The sequence below is a fragment of the Caretta caretta genome, chromosome 4 (assembly GCF_965140235.1).
Source record: "Caretta caretta isolate rCarCar2 chromosome 4, rCarCar1.hap1, whole genome shotgun sequence".
Taxonomy (NCBI): domain Eukaryota; kingdom Metazoa; phylum Chordata; order Testudines; family Cheloniidae; genus Caretta; species Caretta caretta.
The window spans coordinates 100,049,789-100,071,004 of NC_134209.1; the positions used below are offsets into that span (position 1 = coordinate 100,049,789).

The 21,216-nt window shown below is 42.2% G+C and overlaps 1 protein-coding gene across 1 annotated transcript; it reads right to left on the reverse strand.

Moving 5' to 3' along the window:
- Positions 1 to 1,221: 1,221 nt before the first annotated feature.
- Positions 1,222 to 19,803, reverse strand: SRD5A3 (steroid 5 alpha-reductase 3). Its single transcript, XM_048848276.2, has 5 exons — positions 19,509 to 19,803; positions 7,465 to 7,616; positions 5,635 to 5,829; positions 4,001 to 4,123; positions 1,222 to 2,806 (listed from the first exon to the last, which is right to left on the reverse strand). Exons 1-5 carry the CDS (start codon positions 19,700 to 19,702, stop codon positions 2,547 to 2,549), a joined length of 924 nt encoding a protein of 307 aa, XP_048704233.2. The 5' UTR covers positions 19,703 to 19,803; the 3' UTR covers positions 1,222 to 2,546.
- Positions 19,804 to 21,216: the final 1,413 nt, after the last annotated feature.

Sequence of the window (21,216 nt, forward strand, 5' to 3'; positions counted from 1 at the left end):
CTAATATGGGCTGGTATTTTTGCAGGATTATAAAGCACATGTTGAAAGAGCAGCTGGTGGTAATCTGGTCAAAAGGGATGCTCTTTGGAATTGGGAAACAATTAGAGTTTTCAATAGCATGAGTTTATCCTGGCAAGCCAAATATCTTTGTATTGCTTGAACTGCTACACTGATATTTGACATTGATATACTGGTCAAATAAAATCAAACGCCAAAACACACCAGTTTTTTCCACAACTGCACGACCACTTCAGGTATCCTTAAAAAAATTTCACTGTGGAAGCACCATTGTAGGTATTAATGTTATACTAGGTGAGAGGGAGTTTGTCACCTCTTACCAATGCAATTATATATTGTTTCAACTGATCTTGTGAAAGGACCAATATTTCATCCAAAGTGATATACATTGTTAATACACATGGAGGGGTTCATCTTTCTCTTTTCTATAACTAAATACTTTATAAGTACTTAAACTTCTTGTATCGCTCTTTTGTAAAATGTCAGTGATAGAAAACAAACAGCATATACCATAATGTTTCTTCAGTAAAAAAAACAATTTCCTACAACAAAATATACTTTATACAAGGAATTTATTACATATTCAGATATTACTACAAAACATTTTGAAAAAGATACATTCAAATAGAATGCCAATGCCACTACCAGATCAGACCAGCTGATCATCTACTTCAGTATCCTGTTGTCCCTGCCAGTACCAGATGCTTCAGAGGAAGCTGCAAGAAACCCTGAACTGGACAATGAGGAATAACTTACTCATAAGCAAAGTTTCTTCTTAATTCCTCTCATTTAGAGGTAGGTGAATGTCCTGTATCATGACAGTTTATTATACCTATTCTAACACTTAAAAACAAAACACCTTTTACATCCCAATATAACTGTGGATGTTCTTACTGTCCAAGATACAGGCTGGAGCTGCTGCAAGCCCCCAACAGTGCTTTATTTACCACTCCCCTTTCCCCAGGGTATTTTTAGTAAAAGTTAGGGACAGGTTGTGGGTGTCCCATTAATTTTTGTTTATTGCCTGTGACCTGTCCCTGACTTTTACTAAAAATACCTGTGATGGAATGTTAACCTTATGGATGAGATAGTCACAGCAGATTCTCTCTATCTCATCCATAAGGTTAACATTCCATCACAGGTATTTTTAGTAAAAGTCAGGGACAGGTCACAGGCAATAAACAAAAATTAATGGGACACCCACAACCTGTCCCTAACTTTTACTAAAAATACCTGTGATGGAATGTTAACCTTATGGATGAGATAGAGAGAATCTGCTGTGACTGTCAGAACTCCGGATGAGTTTGTAGGATTGGTAGTTGGAAAATGTATCATCTTCTCTGAAAACTAAGCAAATTTAAGTGGAAATATTTGAGACAAAATTAATATAAAACACCAGATGGCCATTTTTAGAGTAGCATCATACTTTAAGTTCTGTTCTCCGTATGGCAACAACAGTGAACAAGGTAGGTGACCTCTTGGTTTTTTTTTTGAAGTCTATATATCACCCAACATATGTAATTCTCCCACTCTACAGTTTTGCACAAACTTAATAGAATGGGCTATCGCAATTCTCAATACACGTTGTGGTGAAGGCATCTGAGTTCTATACAGTTTTCTAAGGCTGCCACATAACGGTCTATAGCAAAAGCTGACATTCTTTAAGGACCACTGACTTTTATTGCCTAAAAAGTAGATTTATTCCAGCTTCTGAGAAGAAGAGTCAGGCAGTGGGATACCCATCCTTCCCATCAAAGAGGTTTCTCAACCTTTTCTTGTATTTGGTATTTCTGAAAGATGTGAATTGAAACAAATAAATATATATTCGCAAAATGAAACAGTCATGAGTGGGGATCCCATATCCTTATATTCGAAATATCCTAGTTTCCTCTCCCCACAGTTTTATAGAATTTAATCCCATACTCACTCTCCTCTAAGAATACCAACTGCTCACAAAATTATCTTTAGGAAAATATTTAGAGGCAATGCACCATTTTCCTAAACAGTTAGCTTCTTTTAATAGACTTAATGGTCAGGGTGTGTGGGGGAAGAGTATAGTTTTCTTTTAAAATATTAGTTAAACTTGAAATACAATAGTTTCTCCTCACTTTGAGCAACTTCCCTTCCCTACATACACGTGTGGGTTACTTATAAAATACAGGCACACATTTTGGCTTGCTGCATAGCAGCAATGAAAGTGGTTTAAATATTAGACATGAATGTCCAATACACAAATGTTAAACATCAGCAGTTCTTGCATTTTAACTGAGGTCTTTAATACCATGTACAGTTCAGGTTGTACATACTGCAGATACTTTTTAAAAGTTTCATGTTGATTTAATGATAAAATCTGTGTATTCACTAAAATCCTGTGTAGCTTTGAGCTGGAATCAGACAGTAAGTATTGTTTCACCACAGCTTCTGTGACAGTTGCATTACACATACTCCTGATAACCTCAGTCTTCCGTTACCTTTTAGACAGCATTTCACAGGCTGTATTAAAGACATATTTAACAAAAATAAAGGTTCTAAAAAAGAAATGGTATAAATGCTTTTCGACATGTTGGGTAGCAGCTGAAGTTGTTCACATAGAACTCATGGCATAGAACTGCAGCCAATGCCTGGTTAAACAGCACATACATCACTACAAGCCACCAGGTTAAGTTTTGAAATCCAAATGTGATGGCCATGGATACATATATTAGGAGTTCAGCAAAATAATGTGGGCAAGATACTCTCTCAAACCAGTCTCCAAAAGGAATGCTGTGGCTCAAGTTTACTACCTTTCCTGCAATTTAAAGAAAGAAAAAAGTTAGTTGATAGAGCATGTATTAAAATAAACTTTAACTCTTAATCCATATTTATGTATAATTACGGAGTAATGCTGAGCACCTGCAGTTCCCACTGACTTCAGTAGGATTTGTGGGTGCTAAGCACTTCTGAAAAAGAATCACACCACTTTTATTAGATGCCTACATATGGATTAAGGAGCCTAATTTTAGCCACTCAGGTTTGAAAATAGTGACCTTAACTCATTCCCAATACAATGTGTAATGTTATGGTTACTTTAAGAAGTAAGGTCTAAGAATAGAGTGAGATTTTCTAATCATAGCTCAGGAAAGTAATTCCTTCTGTAGCCTCTGCATATCAGCCTCTCCATTTATAAAAGAGAGATGATAAACACTTACCTAATAAAAACTTCAAAAACAGACTCCAACGAGAAACTGCTGAATTGGAATTAATTTGCAAACTGGACACCATTAAATTAGGCTTGAATAAAGACTGGGAGTGGATGGGTCATTACACAAAATAAAACTATTTCCCCATGTTTATTTCCCCCCTCCCTTTAGTTTCACCTTGTCAACAGGGCCATCCTGATCATCACTACAAAAGGTTTTTTTCTCCTGCTGATAATAGCCCACCTTAATTGATCACTCTCATTATAGTGTGTATGGCAACACCCATTTTTTCATGTTCTCTGTGTGTGTGTATATATATATATATATATATATATCTTCCTACTGTATTTTCCACTGAATGCATCCGATGAAGTGGGTTTTAGCCCACAAAAGCTTATGCTCAAATAAATCTGTTAGTCTCTAAGGTGCCACAAGTACTCCTTTTCTTTTTGCTGATACAGACTAACACAGCTACCACTCTGAAACCAAATTAAGTGGTAATAAGTGTTCCTAACACATTTTAGACATATTTCTATTCAGGATGATACAAGTGTGAACCTTCTTTTTAAACCTTGCATATTGTGAACAACTACATATCACCTGCTCAAGTCTCTTCCAGATAGACTAAGTTAACCCCTTGGAAAGTGATCTACAGAGATACATATTCACATCAGCATTCATTTCACTGAGTTTTTGGAAAATACCAGTGTTCTAAGGGGTTGGGCTCAACAGAGATTCATTGTGACACACAATTTTTAATGGAAAAGTTATTACAAACAGCTCCAAGAAGTGAAATATCTCACCTGATTTACTTTTTCTAAGATTAGCTAGAATCACATGGCATCTATGTTGGTGAACTGAGGCCCAAATGTACATAATAATTCCTAGGGCGTGGTACCAGCAGATTTGCATAAAGAGGTTTTTCCCTGAATTAAAAATGAAAATAGTATGCCTATTAATACAAGATTAGGAAAAAAAAGTCTGCATTAAACCCTCACCAACACCATCTCAAAAAAATTCAGCTTTTATATATATATATAAATAATGTTGCAGCTTTTCCCAGTGTATGCCCCACTTCTTGAATAATGGTGAAGGGAACTTTTAAACACAACTTGTGCAGACAGTGAACCACACCCTAGTTATGAATTGCTGCAGGCCTTTATTCTTAACTGCCTGCTACTGCAAATTATAAATTAGTCAGTTTTCTTTTTAATCAGTAGCTGTAGGAATAAGGGAGGGTGCATGCTACAAGCAGAAAGGGTTACCATTTGGTTCAGGCCTCCATATTCTAACATGTTTTGGACTGTGACAGTGTTTGTAAAAGTGTATTTTTATCACCATGTTAGAAGACTGTGCCATAGCTGAGGTCAAGATATCATGACAGAATTGTGTTGCCTTATCTACACTAGCAATTAAAAAAAAAAATGGTGAGAACAGATGATTGATTTGCAGGAATTTTGCACTATGGATGGACCCCAGTGCTTATGCCAAGGCACCATCTCTGTGGAATGCCATGATCAGAAAGGTAGAAAATGCACCCAGACAGTGCCACCTAGAAAAGGCTTTGTTTGCACCAAAGTCATTCTAAGAGGGCTGTAAAATCAGCGTGGAGGACAAAAGCTACCTCTAAGATAGCATGAAATGACTTAAATTCTATATCTAGTGCTGACCACATAAGAAAAATTAGTCATGTGAAATGCACACCAGGGGCATTCTGGTTCATCATGTACCTATGCAGCAGAGCAAACAACAGCTCAACTGTAGGACTTAGTGCAACATGTTGGCAGAAACAGGTCACATTATTCATGAATCCTTTAGAGCTCTTTGGATACTTAATTGGCCCAAGTAGCAAAGAGAAAGGAGACTGATACTAGACATGTGACTGGAGGCCAAGAACTAAGTAAACAGGCAAAGGTGCTGGCAGACTCATATTTAAAGGAGGGTCCACAGCAAAGAGAAACTTCAGACTATAATAGCTGTGTAACCAGAGAGATCCTGACCTCTGCTGGACTGGAGGTTCCTTCATAAAGTGGAAGCAGCTCATTGACAAAGATATGATGTGTTGGGCCTGGGAGTCTAAGGGACATGGTGGCATACAGCAAACAACGGTACTGAGCTATAAGGAGAAACCGCATGTAGAGCAGAACTAGGACACATACTACGGCCATGCATGTGATGTCATGTGCTGGTTAATAAGTCTGACTTTAAGTAACTGCAGTAAATACTTTTATAGATCTCATCAAATACCTCTTCTTTCACATACACCTGCACACAAAAACACCCTGTAGATAGAACTTTAGAAGGTGAAAAGATTAGGCATACTACTAATCTCTCGTTCACCCTTTCCCCCACTCCCACCCTCACCAAACCATCTTGTGATACTAGAAACAAATTAAAAAGAAGCCGCAAGTATGGTTAGCACTAAAGAGACACTCACCATTGCTGACATTAGCCGGCACTTGACACAGCACAGTTAAGCCAACAACAATATAGTACCCAAGCCCAAAGCAGTATTGTACGATATGAAGGAAACCACTGGAGAAGACACTGATGCAGAGGCACTCTATGAGCCTTCGAAAGCTGTGTAGCCAGAGGAGCATGAGAACCAAGAGAGCAGACAGGTGTTTGTCACCTACAAGTCAAACAGAAGTGACAATCTCAAACTCTTCCTCTTCACAAACTGAGCTCCAAATTCCCTCTGGAAACCAGTTTTCACTATAATTTAATTTGCATTCATTTTAAAACTACTTAAAAGGACATCAGCTATGGAACCTGAGCAGCAGGAATGAGAGAGAAAAAAATCAGTGTGTGCATTTTGAAGATGACTGCCTTGAAAGATGGAGAGTAAGTCCTTTTGGACAGAAAGGATGCTTTTTAATTTGCGTATATGTTACCCGCACATTATGACGATGAGCACATTTAGCGTCTGTCTTACTATTAGTGTTTCTAAAGGAACACTGACAACTTGAAGGATGGAAAAAAATTTTTTAAAAATGAGTTAAAAGTGAGGGCGAGTGTAAAAACTACCTCCAAATTCCCCAGTCAATTTCCCTATTTTTTTTTAAAAAGTGCTCCTCTTTTCCTCTGTTAGTGTCTGAAAGAACCACACAAATAGAAAAGACTATAGTGAAACTGACTACACATGATGTATCGTGCATAATATCATGAATTAATCAAATGCATGATGTAAACAAACTTTTGAGAGAGATTTTTAATTTCTTTCAGTTGCACAGAAAAACCTCAGATTATCCAAAATGTGAAAACATACAATAAAACTGGAATTTGGTTTTTCTAAGTTTTGGCTATGACTTCTGAGCGTTTACAAGATTTACTGAGTCATTTCAAGTGTTACCTGTAACAATTTTTAGGCAGAAGTTTGGGTTTTTTTCAGTTGACTGAATATGCTAAAGGTGAATTGTAAAGCAAAACACCTTTTTTTTGTTGTTGCTTTTATTACATTTTGATGATGTATTAAGATAGACCCTTTTTTTAAATTAAGACTAAGAATCAGCATCCCCTTCCTGCTCAGTTGGGGGAAGGGAGAGCTGCACAGGTCCTCCATTTTTCTTGCTAGGGTAAAATAAAAGAAAGGCCAGATATTTACAGTATGAAAAAAAACAAAGGAATATATTTTTAAAATTTATGAAATACTTTTTATATATCCTAAAAATAATTTTACAGGGCAAAAATAGTTTTTCTTTGCTGTTCACTTTTAAATCAATTAAACCAAGCGATTATTCTGGAACATCCTTTCCATTAATTTCTTCTGTCTAAATAAAGGAAGGATTACTTCTAGAAAAGGAGTGTTGAATAATGGTTAAAGCCTTGAACAAGGCCACTGACCCTCTCTGTGCCTTAGTTTCCCGACCTGTACTTTTTACGGTGGTCCTGCAAAGATTAACGTGTGGGTATCATGGGATTCTATGTTTACAGTCCTCCCAAATCTATAAAACCTTTACATAATTACACCCCAATCTAGAATTTTTCAAATAAAATATTTCCTTACCAATCTAATGTGAGATCAAATTTGCTTCTTTCAGATCTATTAACAGTGTTATTAAAACTCCAAATAATCAAGATTTTTTTTTAATCGTGATTAATTTTTTTGAGTTAATCACATGAGTTAACTGTGATTAATTGACTGCCCTAGTATAAATTAATAAATTAGGGATGAGTAGCTGATGTATTCTCAAAGGGAGGTCAGGAGAGTATAGCAGTTCTGTGTTACAACATCTGTGCATCTGTCCATAACATGTGGAGTACTTGCCCACATCCTGGTTCTGCGAAGCTCCACCAAGAGCACTGAGCAAATCCCGAAGCCATATCGGGAAAGGTCTTGCTAGGAACAAAGCTTGAATAAGCAATAGGAGCAACAAGCCATTCCAGACCACAGAAAGAATATAGAAGTGAGAAAACCACCTGTGGAAGAAAGAAGCAGCAGTATTAACTTTCTGGATTTTTCAATCATTTTTTTCTTATCACTCCTTTTTTCAGTGTTGGAATTCAGTGACCAGGTCTAAGGAGAACGGCCCGTTTTCATTTGGCCTAACCTCCCACAATAAGAGATGATGGGGCCTTTTATGGAACTACCAGATGTCTACCATAGCCTCATTCCAACAGTCTTTCCTAGTTATATGATGCTCAGAATACTAAACCTCCCACTCACTGTATCTTTTTCCATGTTTTTAGAACCTTCAAGTGGATGCACTGGAAAACTAGAAGAGTGAGTGGAGACCACACAAAACAAGTGTGAGACTCAAGGCTTTAAATAATTAAATATAATACAAACCACACAGCAATACATGAATGTAAAATGAAATTTTGAAAATATAAAATGCTTCAGTTAAAAGTATGACAATGTCATGTTTTAATACCCCAGCCATCCTGCCTGGAATTCTTTTCTGGGCATTTCCGTGCTGTTGCCTCGAACAGCATTTTCATTTTCTTCACCTCTTCTGAACAGACCATGGAGAAATTACTACTGCTCTGCATTTATCTTTTGTACAGAATCACCCAGACACCATTACACAGCTGGACTGTGTGATATTTTGTCACCACACAAATCCAGGAGTCTTTAAATTGTCTTGCAGACCTAGGGATTATTCATCTCTCTTGATATCTTTAAGGCAAGACTGGATGCCTTTCTGGAGTGTTTGCTTTAGATAAACACAAGTTATTTGGCTCAATAAAGGGGTAACTGGATTAAATTTAATAACCTGTGAAATACAGGAGGTAATTCTAGATAATCTCATGGCTTCTTCTGCTCAAAGTCTATGAATAAAATCAGGACATCTGGCGATATCTGCCAATAGATAAACATTCAGGATGGGAATGCCCAAAGTTTCCTGACCGCAGGACTTCCTTGGATGATTTTGACTGTGTAATCAAATAAGACTGTATTTAGCTTCAGAATATGGCAAACTGACCTGGCATTTGAGGTTGATTTTTTATTTTTCAAATCATATGGGAGATAGAATGCAGAGGAGTTGGATATTCCACAATGGTAAACAAAGATGTGTATCACACTGAGAACTTTCCAGGGGCTTAATAAATTTGACTTTAAGGGTAACATGATCAAATTCTCCTAATCAGTTAAAATGGGAATGTCCTACAGTGTTGACATATCTCAGCTGGCAACTTTAAATTTCTCTGGATAGACAAGAGTGCTCCACAAGAGTATTGGGCTTGTATCCAGTGCTGACAATCATTTAGGAGCAGGGTATCGGCCTCTGATCAGCATTCCACAACATTCTCTCTCAAATATAGCAGGTCACTCACACAGATGAAGAGCTTCATTGTGCACACAGAAACCATTTGCCCGCTTACAGCGGGCAGACCAAGCAGGTACAGATTTAATTTATCTGAAAACACTCTTTGTACTCCAGTCTCATACAGACTAACACGGCTGCTACTCTGAAACAGTAGGGTTTGTTATAGTAAAGTGGGCTTAGAGACAAACAGAACTCAAACTGCTATGAGTTTTTATGCAAACCAGGTCTCCACTTAGCCCATATTCAAGTCAAACTCAAGTCTTGTTTGATACGGGCAGCTTAGACTCTTGGGGAGGCCCCCCGAAGTGGAAAGTTTGTGCGGGAAGAGGGATGGAACAGAGGCTGAAGAGGTAGCTAAATGGACATACTCTTCCCTCTCCTCTCTAAACCCCTCCCAAGGGTTTTTTACTAGAGTTATTTTAATAGCTGGTTGGTTGGTTGGTTCAGTGTTATGACTATATTCCCATAAATAATAGTCCAAAACACATACATACGTGTGTGCAGGTGCATATGTATTTTAAACTATTTGTTTAGAAAGTTTTTAACAAGTTTACAAATATCAGAAACAATCAGTACAATAGTTAGCTTTCATTTATATGGGAATATAGTCATCAGAACTTTCTACTGAACAAAGTGTTACCGTATTACAGAGTGAGCATCATTACAACACCTGTATCCTTTTTAGTGATTTTATTAAATTGGGTGAAATCTCTATGTACACAATTTAATAGACCAGACATATCTATCAACTGCTAATATTTTTAAAAATTGGCCAGGTGTACTGGTTCAAAAACATCCATCTTTGTAATGTAAAGAGTGGAGTGCAGCTACTACTAAGGCTACTTAAAAGAGTTGATGCCTTGGCCGTGAACTGTGCACTCGCCCTCACTCACACCAAATAAGAAGATCACCACGGTTCACAGGTGAACTACAGCAGATAACATGCAGAGGCAAAGTCAGGACATCAGTAGTCCAAAAAACATTCTAAATCTCTCTGCCAGCAGCACAAACATACATTTACAGGACTATGCCACTGCAATAAAGGAGACAAAATGAGCCTTTTACTCCACAAATCAGTATGGCAGAATCACAGCCAGCATAGACATTTCACACAGCAAACCAGCTAATCAACCCAGTTTTCACAGCCCAGACACCAAACCCAAGCATCAGCCATTGTAAAGAGCTGTCAGCATACGTCACTGAGCAACTGAATACAGAGGGATTAACTGGAAAGGAAAATTCCCCCCCTCACCCAACTATTATCTGCCCTAGCACCCCTGGCAAAGTTTGGGCCTCCTCACATATGCCGAAGTTCAAGAAGCCCTGAAAAATATTACAGGTACAACCTATTAAATGGATCCATGTCATTCGTGGTTGGTAGAAGCCAATGAAGAATAACTATGACCATGGCCAATGGAAATAGTCAAGGCCACCTTCAGAGAAACACACCTAAAAATTTTACAGTTTACCTAATCCTCAAGAAGCCAGTACTTGATTCTGAAGTTGATTCCAACTACTGTCCCATCTCTAACCCTCTGTTCCTGGGCAAAACAAGTGAGAAAATAGCAACCATCAAGCTCCAACATGTTACATTAGCCAACATTCTGGATGCCTCACAATCAGGATTCAGAGCAGGGCACGGCATATAGATGGGTCTTGTCAAGGCAGATTCCCCACTCTGGCACTTTGATATCAGGTGAATTCAGAGTCTGACCATCTTTAGGAAACATTGCAAGGCCTTCATCTTTGGGAAAGCTTTGCTTGCAATTCCAACAGCCCTTTATTTTTAAACCCTTCTAATTCCCCTCCCTCCCAAAAAAACCCTAACCCAAGCAGAGTTTTGACCCCAAAAAGGAAGAAGTGCCAGAGATGCCATTAAATCCATGAGGATGCTACTGATTTTACATGGAAGATACTCACATACTACTATGATGGATATTACTACCTTAATAACAGAAAATACAGCAATGGCCAAAGTGTTAAATGCCTTTTTTGTTTCAGTTTTCACCAAAAAGGTTAGCAGTGATCAGATGACTAATACGGTGAACATCAGGATAAATGGGGTAGGATCTGAGGCTTTGAGGATTCACGCTGCCGGTCACAGTCGAAAGTGGTGAGTGCAACTTTTCGAAGCTCAGGCTCATTAAAACATATCTTTGATCGACAATGGTTGGCCAGAGACTGGCATTGCTTGCTATTTTATCGCTTGAAAATGCCATTGGTCAGTGTTTGGATGTCTCCGACGCTGTGCTTCAGTTTGCGAGGGCAAAGGCAAGAAAAGCAACCTTTTGAACCCTAAAGGACTAGGGTTAACACTCTAAGGCTGTCACCTACTGCAACACTATTTAATACTGGTCCACCCAACGTTGGTGTACAGTTCAATTTCTTGACGTAAGTACACTTCAATTCTTAAAATTAAAAAGTTTCTATAAGCTTAGAGGAAATTAATTTTTATTTGCTTATATATGGCATGCATAAATACAGATTTACAGAATCTAGTGTGCAAATTTATCATCTTATATGACAGGGATAAATCACGTATGCAAATCATACATCCAAGTCATGAAACAGGCTACAAATGCAATAAAAAATAAGGTATTCATAAGTTTAACAAATGTGGGGGGGGGGCACCGAAGACACTCCTCACCAGGTGTGCCATTTGGTCTAGGGCCGACTCTGACCTGAGAACTTTAACTGTGAGGTAAGAGACAAAGACAAAGGGCCAGGTGGGAAGAGGCCCAGGGAAGTAGCAGCAACTGACTTAAGTGAGTGGTATGTGGCTGTTTATAGGGTCACTGGGTTCGAACCCAGAGTAGTGGGTGGGCCCGCGTTTCCCCACTGACCACCAGCGAAGTGCTATAAACTCTGAGAAGAGGGCAAAGCTCTTTGGAAGCCTGAGTGAAGGGCTGAATTTAAATGGCCCACAGCCGGGGCTGAAGACCCTGTTGAGGAAAGATGGACAGTTTTGTTGGACTTTTGCTACCTTGAAGGGTTTGATTTTGATTGTGTGACCCAGCCAAAGGGCCGAGGCACTGAAGACCCGCCACGCAAGGTCAACAACCTACAGGAGGTGCCAGGAGCAGGAAAGAGACTGCAGTCCTGTATGCAGCAGCAGGTGGCGCTCAGGAAGTGAGCGTCCCCCATCACAGATGTATTAGCAGAGTGCTGTAAGCAAGACGTGAGACGTAATTCCTTCCACTCAGCACTGATAAGGCCTCAGCTGAAGTACTGTTTCCCATTCTGGGCACAACACTTTGGGAAAGATGTGGACAAACTGGAGAAAGTCCAGAGGAGAACAACAAAAATGATTAAAGGTCTAGAAAACAAGACCTATGAGGAAAGATTGAAAACAAAACAAAAACAAAACTGGGTTTGTCTAGTCTGGAGAAGAGGAGACTGAGGCAGGACATGATAACAGTCTTCCAAGTACGTAAAAGACTGTTAGAAAGAGGAGGGTGATAAACTGCTCCCCTTATTCAGTGAGGACAAAAAGTAATGGGTTTAAATTGCAACAAGGGAGATTTAAGTTAGACGTTAGAAAAAGTTTCTACAAGTAGTTAAGCACTGGAAAAGATTAATTAGGGAGGTTGTGGAATCTCTGTCACTGGAGGTTTTTAAGAACAGGTTAGACAGACACCTATCAGGGATGTCGTACATAATACTTACTAGTAGTTCTGCCTCAGTTCAGGGGACTGGATGAGATGACCTACTGAGATCCCTTCCAGTCCTACATTTCTAGGATTCTATGGGTTGCAGCATGAAACCTTTAGATAAGAAAATTGATACATACTTGAAAGGACATCTATTAAAGGCAGTACCCTGTGGCACTGTTATTTTCTATCATGCAAATACATATGCAGGTGTTTCTTTACAGACGTATTTAGCTAGTTAAATACTCCATGGCAACCAATTGTTGTTACTATCCAAATGCAGTAAAATAGCATGTACAAGATGAGCTTTGCCCTCAGTCCTGTTCGTCTGGTATAAAACAAAAAACTCACCATCACAAAGGCCGTGATCTTAATGGGTAAAGAGACTAAATTACTTTGTCTGTTTTTTGGCCCTGAAACTGCAACTGGTGTATCTCCACCAGAGTAAGCTGTAGCCTAGCCAGGGCTCAGACCTTTTTATCATCAGGCAAACAGAGGGAGTTTGCCTGGGAACCGTTCGGGAGGAGCTAAGGTGAGTGCTGCATTAGGGGGCCTGTGTTGTGAGCTGGTGGGGTGAATATCCAAGTGTCCGTGTGCTGTGACCATTTGTTTGACTGGAGCTAGTTGCAGGGACTGTTTGATGGTGTCTGTGTTTGTTTGAAAAGTGTGAATTGGGAGTGCTTTGTTCCAGGTGGGCCTTGAGTGGCTGATCGGAGGGAAGGCTTTGAGCCAGGCCAACTGCCTTGAGCTAGCAGCCTTATAAAAAGGCAGGCAGTTGCGAACCGAGGACAGGCAAATAGAGGGAGTTTGTGGGAACTCTCCCGAGGTGAACTTCCAGGCAGAGTGTATTTGCCTTTCAGGCTTCTGTGAGAAGTAAATACAACTCCTGAGGACACTCTCAGAAGGAAGACATGGATAGTGAGCGATCAGCTGTTGTGACCTGCACAGGATCTGCCATGTTTGTCTTTCTCCCAGAGGACAGAAGTGACTTTGTCTGTACAAAGTGCAAACTGGTCTCCATATTGGAAGAGAAGGTTAAAGGATTAGAGATGCAAGTATCAACCTTGCATTACATCAGAGAAAATGAAGACTTTCTGGATAGAAGTTAGTGTTTGGTTCTCGAGGCACAACATGCCGAAGAATCAGAGAGGGCAGCGCATGCAGAACAGGGAAGAAAATTGGCAGCGTGTGACCTCCAGAAGAAGAATGAGTGTAGGAGCAGGATTTTATAATTGTACTTAATGAATGATTTGATTTCATCCTGCCAGCCACCCTTTTTGAATAGCAGAAAGGAATGACCTTCTGGGACATTGGTAGAAATGCATCTGACAGACTGCCAGTGTCTGTACTGATGTTAAGGCAGGCACAGACCAGAACAAATCTTATGACTGATTATGGTCACCCTTTTGTTTTAGGGTAAGTTATAATGTCTACTATGGTTTCCTATATGTATTACAAATTAGGCACTCTAGTTAAATATACATTTCTTTGTTTTAAGGTTTAGTAAGTAAGAGACAGGATCTTGTATTGTGTCTATGTTAAGGAGATTAGAGGAAGGCTTAATTTATAATGTTTTTTGCTCAATATAAACTGACACTATTTGTACTCTCAAAGGTCTCTGTAAAAGATTGTGTATGTGAATGAGGAATGCATGCAACAGGAAAAGAAAGTGTGAAGGCCATTGTTATAGCCAGATGGTCAATGAAGGAGTGAAGAGACTTAATGACACCAAAGAACCATCAATGGGCATCCATAATGAAGGAAGGGCAGATTGACGACCCTGTGGTGAAGGCTGGCACCCCTAAAGACAGGATAATTGATTAAATTAGAACCAGGACAGGATGACCCTCTCGGAGGTGTATTGGAATGTTTACATCAAAAGATGCACCAATTAAGAAGTAACCGGTCACAAACTGACACAGCAAAATCCATAGACTTCAACAGAGCAAAAGACTATAAGAACAGGGTGTTTGGCCATGGGACATTGGATTCATCTTGCCATGCTCCAGGAGCATCAGATCTCGACCGACAGAGCCCTGCTCCCCTCTGCGACCAATCTGGCTGGCCACCAGATTGATCCAGACTCTGGATCGGTAATTATAAACATTGACTGGCAGAACTGTGTGCACATGGTGAGTGTAAGAGAGCTTGAAAAGCATATGCTAACAGTCGTATTCTCAATAAACGTGCCGTGCAGCCTTCTCCCCTATAAAGATCCCGTGTGCTTCTTATCAGTATAACATGAGGGAGAACCTATATGCCCCCTATGCAGATAGAGGTCAGACACCATTTTCAGACTCTCTGCACAGGTACTACTGCGGAGAATGATTTGGTAGACACATCTGAGGGAAGGTATCCCTAAGGAGATCCCATCGACCAGAAGGCATGGGATGCATTGTCCTAGGGGATGGCGGTTCCACGACCACTACTCCCAAGAGAAGGAGACAAGTGGTTGTGGTCAGGGACTCCATCCTAGAGGGGGATGGAGTCATCCATCTGCCGACCAGACCAAGAGACTTGAGAAGTGTGCTGCTTGCCTACAGCTAGAATTCAGGATGTGACGGAGTGTCTGCTGAGACTGATCAAGCCCTCGGACCACTACCCCTTCCTACATCTCCACGAGGGCGCCAGTGATACTGCCAGGAATGACCTTGAGCGGGTCACTGCAAAGTATGTGGCTGTGGGAAGAAGTTTGAGGTGCAAGTCGTGTTCTCGCCCATCCTCCCTGCTGAAACAAAAGGCCCAGGTAGGGACTGTCGAATTGTGGAGGTAAATGCATGGTTATGCAGGTGGTGTCAGAGAGAGGGCTTTGGATTCTTCGACCATGGGATGTTGTTCCGGGAAGAAGGATTGCTAGGAAGAGAGGGGATCCACCTAACAGAGAGAGGGACGAGTATCTTAGCAGGCAGGCTTGCCCGGGGTACAGTGACCTAAGCCCAGAGGTAAGTGGGATACCGGGAGGAAACACAAGGAGGAGGGTGCAACATAGGAGGCCTCCTGATGCACCTAAGAGAACTAGCCAATTGCTTTGCTTTCTCAGTGTGAATGTACACAAACGTAAGAAGCCTGGGAAACAAGCAGGAAAAATTGGAAGTCCTGGCACAGTCAAAGAACTATGATATGACTGGAATAACAGAGACTTGGTGGGGTAGCTCACATGACTGGAGCACTGTCATGGATGGGTATAAACTGTTGAGGAAGGACAGGCAGGGAAGGAAAGGTGGAAGAGTTGCACTGTATATAAGAGAGCAGTATGATTGCTCAGAGCTCCGTATGAAACTGGAGAAGAGCCTGTTGAGAGTCTATGGATTAAGTTTAGAAGTGAGAGCAACAAGGGTGATGTCATGGTGGGAGTGCGCTATAGACCACCGGACCAGGAAGATGAGGTAGACAAGGCTTTCTTCAGACAATTAACTGAAGTTTCCGGAACACAGGCCCTGGTTCTAGACAGGGTGATTGAAGTCCCCCATATCTGCTGGGAGAGCAATACAGCAATGCACAGAAAATCCAGGAAGTTTTTGGAGAGTGTTGGGGACAACTTCCTGGTTCCTCCAGTATTGCACCAACTAGGGGCCGTTCTCCTCTTGACCTACTGCTTACAAACAGGGAAGAATTGGTATGGGAAGTAGAAGTGGGTGGCAACCTAAGCAGCAGTGACCATGAGATGGTTGAGTTCAGTATCCTCACAAAAGAAAGAAAGGAGAGTAGCAAAATACGGACCCTGGACTTCAGAAAAGCAGACTCTGACTCTGTTAGGGACTGATGGGCAGGATCCCCTGGGAGGCTAATATGAGAAGGAAAGGAGTCCAGGAGAGCTGCCTGTATTTTAAAGAAACCTTATGGAGGGCACAGGATCAAACCATCTCGATGTGCAGAAAGAATAGCAAATATGGCAGGCAACCAGCTTGGCTTAACAGTGAAATCTTCAGTAAGCTTAAACACAAAAAGGAAGCTTACAGGAAACTTGGACAGATGACTAGGGAAGAGTATAAAAATATTGCTCGAGCATGCAGGGGTGTAATCAGGAAGGCAAAAACACAACTGGAGTTGCAGCTAGCAAGGTATGTGAAGGGTAAAAAGAAGGGTTTCTACAGGTATGTTAGCAACAAGAAAAGGGGCAGGGAAAGTGTAGGACCCTTAATGAATGGGGGAGGCAACCTAGTGACAGATGATGTGGAAAAAGCTGAAGTACTCAATGGTTTTTTTGCCTCGGTCTTCAGACAAGGTCAGCTCCCATACTGCTGTCCTGGGCAGCACAGTATGGGGAGGAGGAAAGCAGCCCTCAGTGGTGAAAGAACAGGTTAAGGACTATTTAGAAAAACTGGACATGCACAAGTCCATGGGTCCGGATCTAACGCATTTGAGGGTGCTGAGAGAGTTGGCTGATTTGACTGCAGAGCCACTGGCCATTATCGGGAGAGGTCCCAGATGATTGGAAAAAGGCAAATATAGTGCCCATTTTTAAAAAACGGAAGAGGAAGAACCCAGGGAACTACAGCCTCACCTCAATCCCTAGAAAAATCATGGAGCAGGTCCTCAAGGAAACCATTTTGAAGCACTTGGAGGAGAGGAAGGTGATCAGGAACAGTCAACATGGATTCACCAAAGGCAAGTCATGCCTTACCAACCTGATTGCCTGCTATGATGAGATAACTGGCTCTGTGGATACGGGGAAAGCAGTGCACATGATATATCCTGACTTTAGCGAAGTTTTTGATACAGTCTCCCACAGTATTCTTGCCAGCAAGGTAAAAAAGTATGGACTGGATGAATGGACTAGAAGATGGATAGAAAGCTGGCTAGATTGTCAGCTCAACGAGTAGTGATCAACGGCTTGTCATATAGTTGGCAGCTGGTATCAAGCGGAGTGCCCCAGGGGTCGGTCTTGGGGCCGGTTTTGTTCAACATCTTCATTAATGATCTGGATGTTAGGATGGATTGCACCCTCAGCAAGTTCACAGATGACACTAAGATGGAGGGAAAGGTGGATATGCTTGACGATAGGGATAGAGTCCAGAGTGACCTAGACAAATTGGATGATTGGGCCAAAAGAAATCTGACAAGGTTCAACAAGGTCATGTGCAGAGTTCTGCACTTAGGACGGAAGAATCCGATGCACTGCTACAGGCTGGGGACCGACTGGCTAAGCGACAGTTCTTCAGAAAAGGACCTGGGGATTATAGTGGATGAGAAGCTGGATATGAGTCAGCAGTGTGCCCTTTTTGCTAAGAAGGCTAATGGCATATTGGGCTGCATTAGTAGGAGCATTACCAGCAGATAGACGGAAGTGATTATTCCCCTCTATTCAGCACTGGTGATGCCATATATGGAATATTGTGTCCAGTTTTGGGCCCCTCACTACAGAAAGGATGTGGACATTACAGAAAGGATGTGGACAAATTGGAGAGAGTCCAGCAGAGAGCAACGAAAATGATTAGGGGGCTGGGGCACATGACTTATGAGGAGAGGCCGAGGGAGTATGGAGAAGAATGAGTGGGGATTTGATAGCAGCCTTCAACTACCTGAAGGGGGTTTCTAAAAAGGATGGAGCTCAGCTGTTCTCAGTTGTGGCAGATGACAGAACAAGGAGTAATGGTTTCAAGTTGCAGTGGGGGAGGTCTAGGTTGGATATTAGGAAACACTATTTCACTAGAACGGTGGTGAAGCACTGGAATGGGTTACCTAGGGAGGTGGTGGAATCTGACTGGGATGATTTAGTTGGCATTGGTCCTGCTTTGAGCAGGGGGTTGGACTGGATGACCTCCTGAGGTCTCTTCCAACGCTAGTGTTCTATGATTCTATCATGTCATCCAGAATTAGACAATATGGGTATATCTACACTGCAATAAAACCTCCGCTTCTAGCTCGTGTCAGCTGACTCGGACTAGCAGGCTTTGGACTGTGCGGCTATAAAATTGCAGCGTAGACATTCAGACATAAGCCCAGGCTTTGGGACCCTCACCCATTGTGCAGTCTCAGAGCCTGAATGTTTACATTGCAGTGCTATAGCCTTGCAGCCCAAGCCCTGTGAGCCCATGTCAGCTGACCCAGACCAGCCATGGGTGTTTTACTGCAGTGCAGACATACCTTGTGATGAAAACAGCTGAGCCTTGGCAACATTACAGCATCCATAGTCTAATGGTGCTGTAACTAAGGGGAACTGTGGATACAAGAACAAACCCTAAAAGGCTATACACCTCTCCAGATAGACGTCAGGACACACTGGTAGGGCAGCTTGCCCTGCTGATGCCCATTATATGCTTTTGCACTGAACAAACAGTTCAGTCTCCTCTATACCTGCCATCTTAGTATCTTTCATTCTAAGACCTTAAAATCAATGATGCTAGCTCTCCAGATTTTGAGGGGTGACTCACAATATCTAGTAGGTTCTTAAAGCTCCAGCTTCTGGAGTCATGAGATTACATGGTAACTTCAGTTTTCCTTAAAACAACCATCACCACCACCACCTATGTTTCCAGCTCTCATGATTACAGAGAAAAGCTGGAAAATGTTAGGAGTGTATCTCAAAGCCCAGAAGCCACTAGATAGCCACAAAAAAAAAAAAAACATAACTCAACATTAATCAAAGCAACACAAATATAAAAAACCCTTAAGATTTTCAAACCAATCTCACGACTTTCCAAGGCCCCACGCCTGCAGCCCTTTACACGGCTGAAGAAGGGGGGTTTGTTGCACAAGCGCACCCCACTCCCAGGGCTAAGGGCTGCAGGGCACGCGTGGGGCTCCCCAGCCGAGCCACGCCGCCCGAGGCGGAAGGGGACAGAGCCCCTGCTAGGGCAGGCGGGCTCGGGCAGGCAGCTGTCCCTGTGCTGGGGACGGGCTAGCAGACCCGGCGCCCCCCCGGCCGGACTGAGGTAACCTCCCTTCACCTCTTGGGCACATCCAGAAGCCGCAGCCAGGCTGGGCGCTGCCCGCAGCCGCTCTTGGTCTTCCCGTAGCGGAGCAGGTCCTGGAAGAGGCCGGGTCGGGGCCCCCCGCGTGGGGCCTGCAGCAGCTCCAGCAGCAGCGCGGCGAGGAAGGCGGCGGCCAGCAGCAGCCAGAGGGCGCTGAGCGCGGCCGGCATGGCCCGGGAGCCTCCCTGCGCACGGGCACGCACGGAGCCGGCCCCTCCAGCCGCAGCCCAAGTCCCCGGAGCCAGGCGGGTCTGAGCACCAGCACTCCCGCCCCGCGGAGCCGGGCTCTTGCTGTGGGGAAAGGGAGGCGCGGCCGGACACCTCGGAGCTGCGGGGGAGGTCCGGGCAGCTTCCCCGCCCCACTGGGAGGCGCGAGGAGAGCCCGGAATCCCCCCGTTGTCCGCTGTACGCATGTGGCCCTGTGTGCCCTCAGCCTTGGTGGCGTTATACTGTCTGTCTTCCCTCCCCGACGCCCCTGAACCCCCGCCCAGCTGCCCCTCTTCGCCCTCTGCTCTTCCCCAGGCTTCCTTGTACCAAGGCACTTAAAAACAAAAAACGCTGAACAGGAAACAAGCTCAAATAATGACGCATCCTGTAGGGCGGCAAGCACAGGCGCGGCTTGTGTCGGTTCTGTACAGCAGAGCCATTGCCTGTGCATTTGTGAGCAAACTGTGCAGAGAGCTCAATTCTTGCCTTTAAATATAGGGAACAAAAAAGGGGAGCAAATAAATGGAAACTCCAATAAACCTCTCACAGCGGCAGTTAAAGGTCCTTCTGTGAGGACTGTTAAAGGGACACTTAAGTTGTAAGTGTCATACTCACCTGATTTCTTTTACCTGTTGCTGTTACAAGTAACACCTATGATTATTATAATAAAAAGATTACAGAAGAAATATTTTCTTCTATTTACAGTTTGTTTTATGTTGTGTATTTATCTGCACTTTATGTATAGTCAGCTACATTGTTCCTTTTGTGTATTTAGTTTTTTATTTCTGTGCAATAAAAAAGCACCAATCCAACACTCTGGACCCCTTGACAATCATTTAGAAATTTACACATAAGTAAACCCATCAGTTACCCCAAGATCAAATCAGAAAACCCAGGAACACCATAAACACAACAAAAATAATTAGTCTCCTCCCAGATTCCTACAGTGTGGCAGCCCTTCCCGTCACCTACTGCAGTAAGGGATAAAAGGTGGTCTTTGTAGCATGCCCTGAAAATCAACAAAGTCAAGATGATAGCAACTGAGAGAGAAATGGGGTCCAGAGGAAAATGCCCTGCTAGCCTCCCCCTTTCTTTTATATCAGTGGGGATCCAGTTCAGGTGGAAGCAATGATTTTATTATTCTGTATTAAGTTTAAAGGATAATTTAGCAGTCCTACTGAAGGTATATTGAATGGATTTTCAAACTTTCAGCCATGGCACATATGCAGAAGTTAATGGTTTAGTTAATGAATTCACAGGGAAACATTCAAATATTTTTAAAATGTTTTGTAATATAGTGGAACTCTGATTTTATTAATGTCTCCAAAGCCACCCAAACCTTCATAAAATCAGGAACCCTCTGATTAGCAGCTGCAGAAGAAAAGGGAACCAGCTTCCTCAAGGTCAGCCAGTTCATTAGGACTTAAGGCCTGAGCTACATACAGTTTTTTGTTCCCATAATACCACTTTGGTTAGT

What these genes read in the sequence shown, in the direction of transcription:
- SRD5A3 (XM_048848276.2), bottom strand. Translation starts at nt 19,702, where the DNA reads ATGCCGGCCGCGCTCAGCGCCCTCTGGCTGCTGCTGGCCGCCGCCTTC. An exon ending in TTCGCAGAACCAGGATGTGG is followed by an intron (nt 5,830 to 7,464) that starts GCAAGTACTCCA and finishes TTTGACTTGTAG; the next exon opens with GTGACAAACACCTGTCTGCT. An exon ending in TCTTAGAAAAAGTAAATCAG is followed by an intron (nt 2,807 to 4,000) that starts GTGAGATATTTC and finishes TTTAAATTGCAG; the next exon opens with GAAAGGTAGTAAACTTGAGC.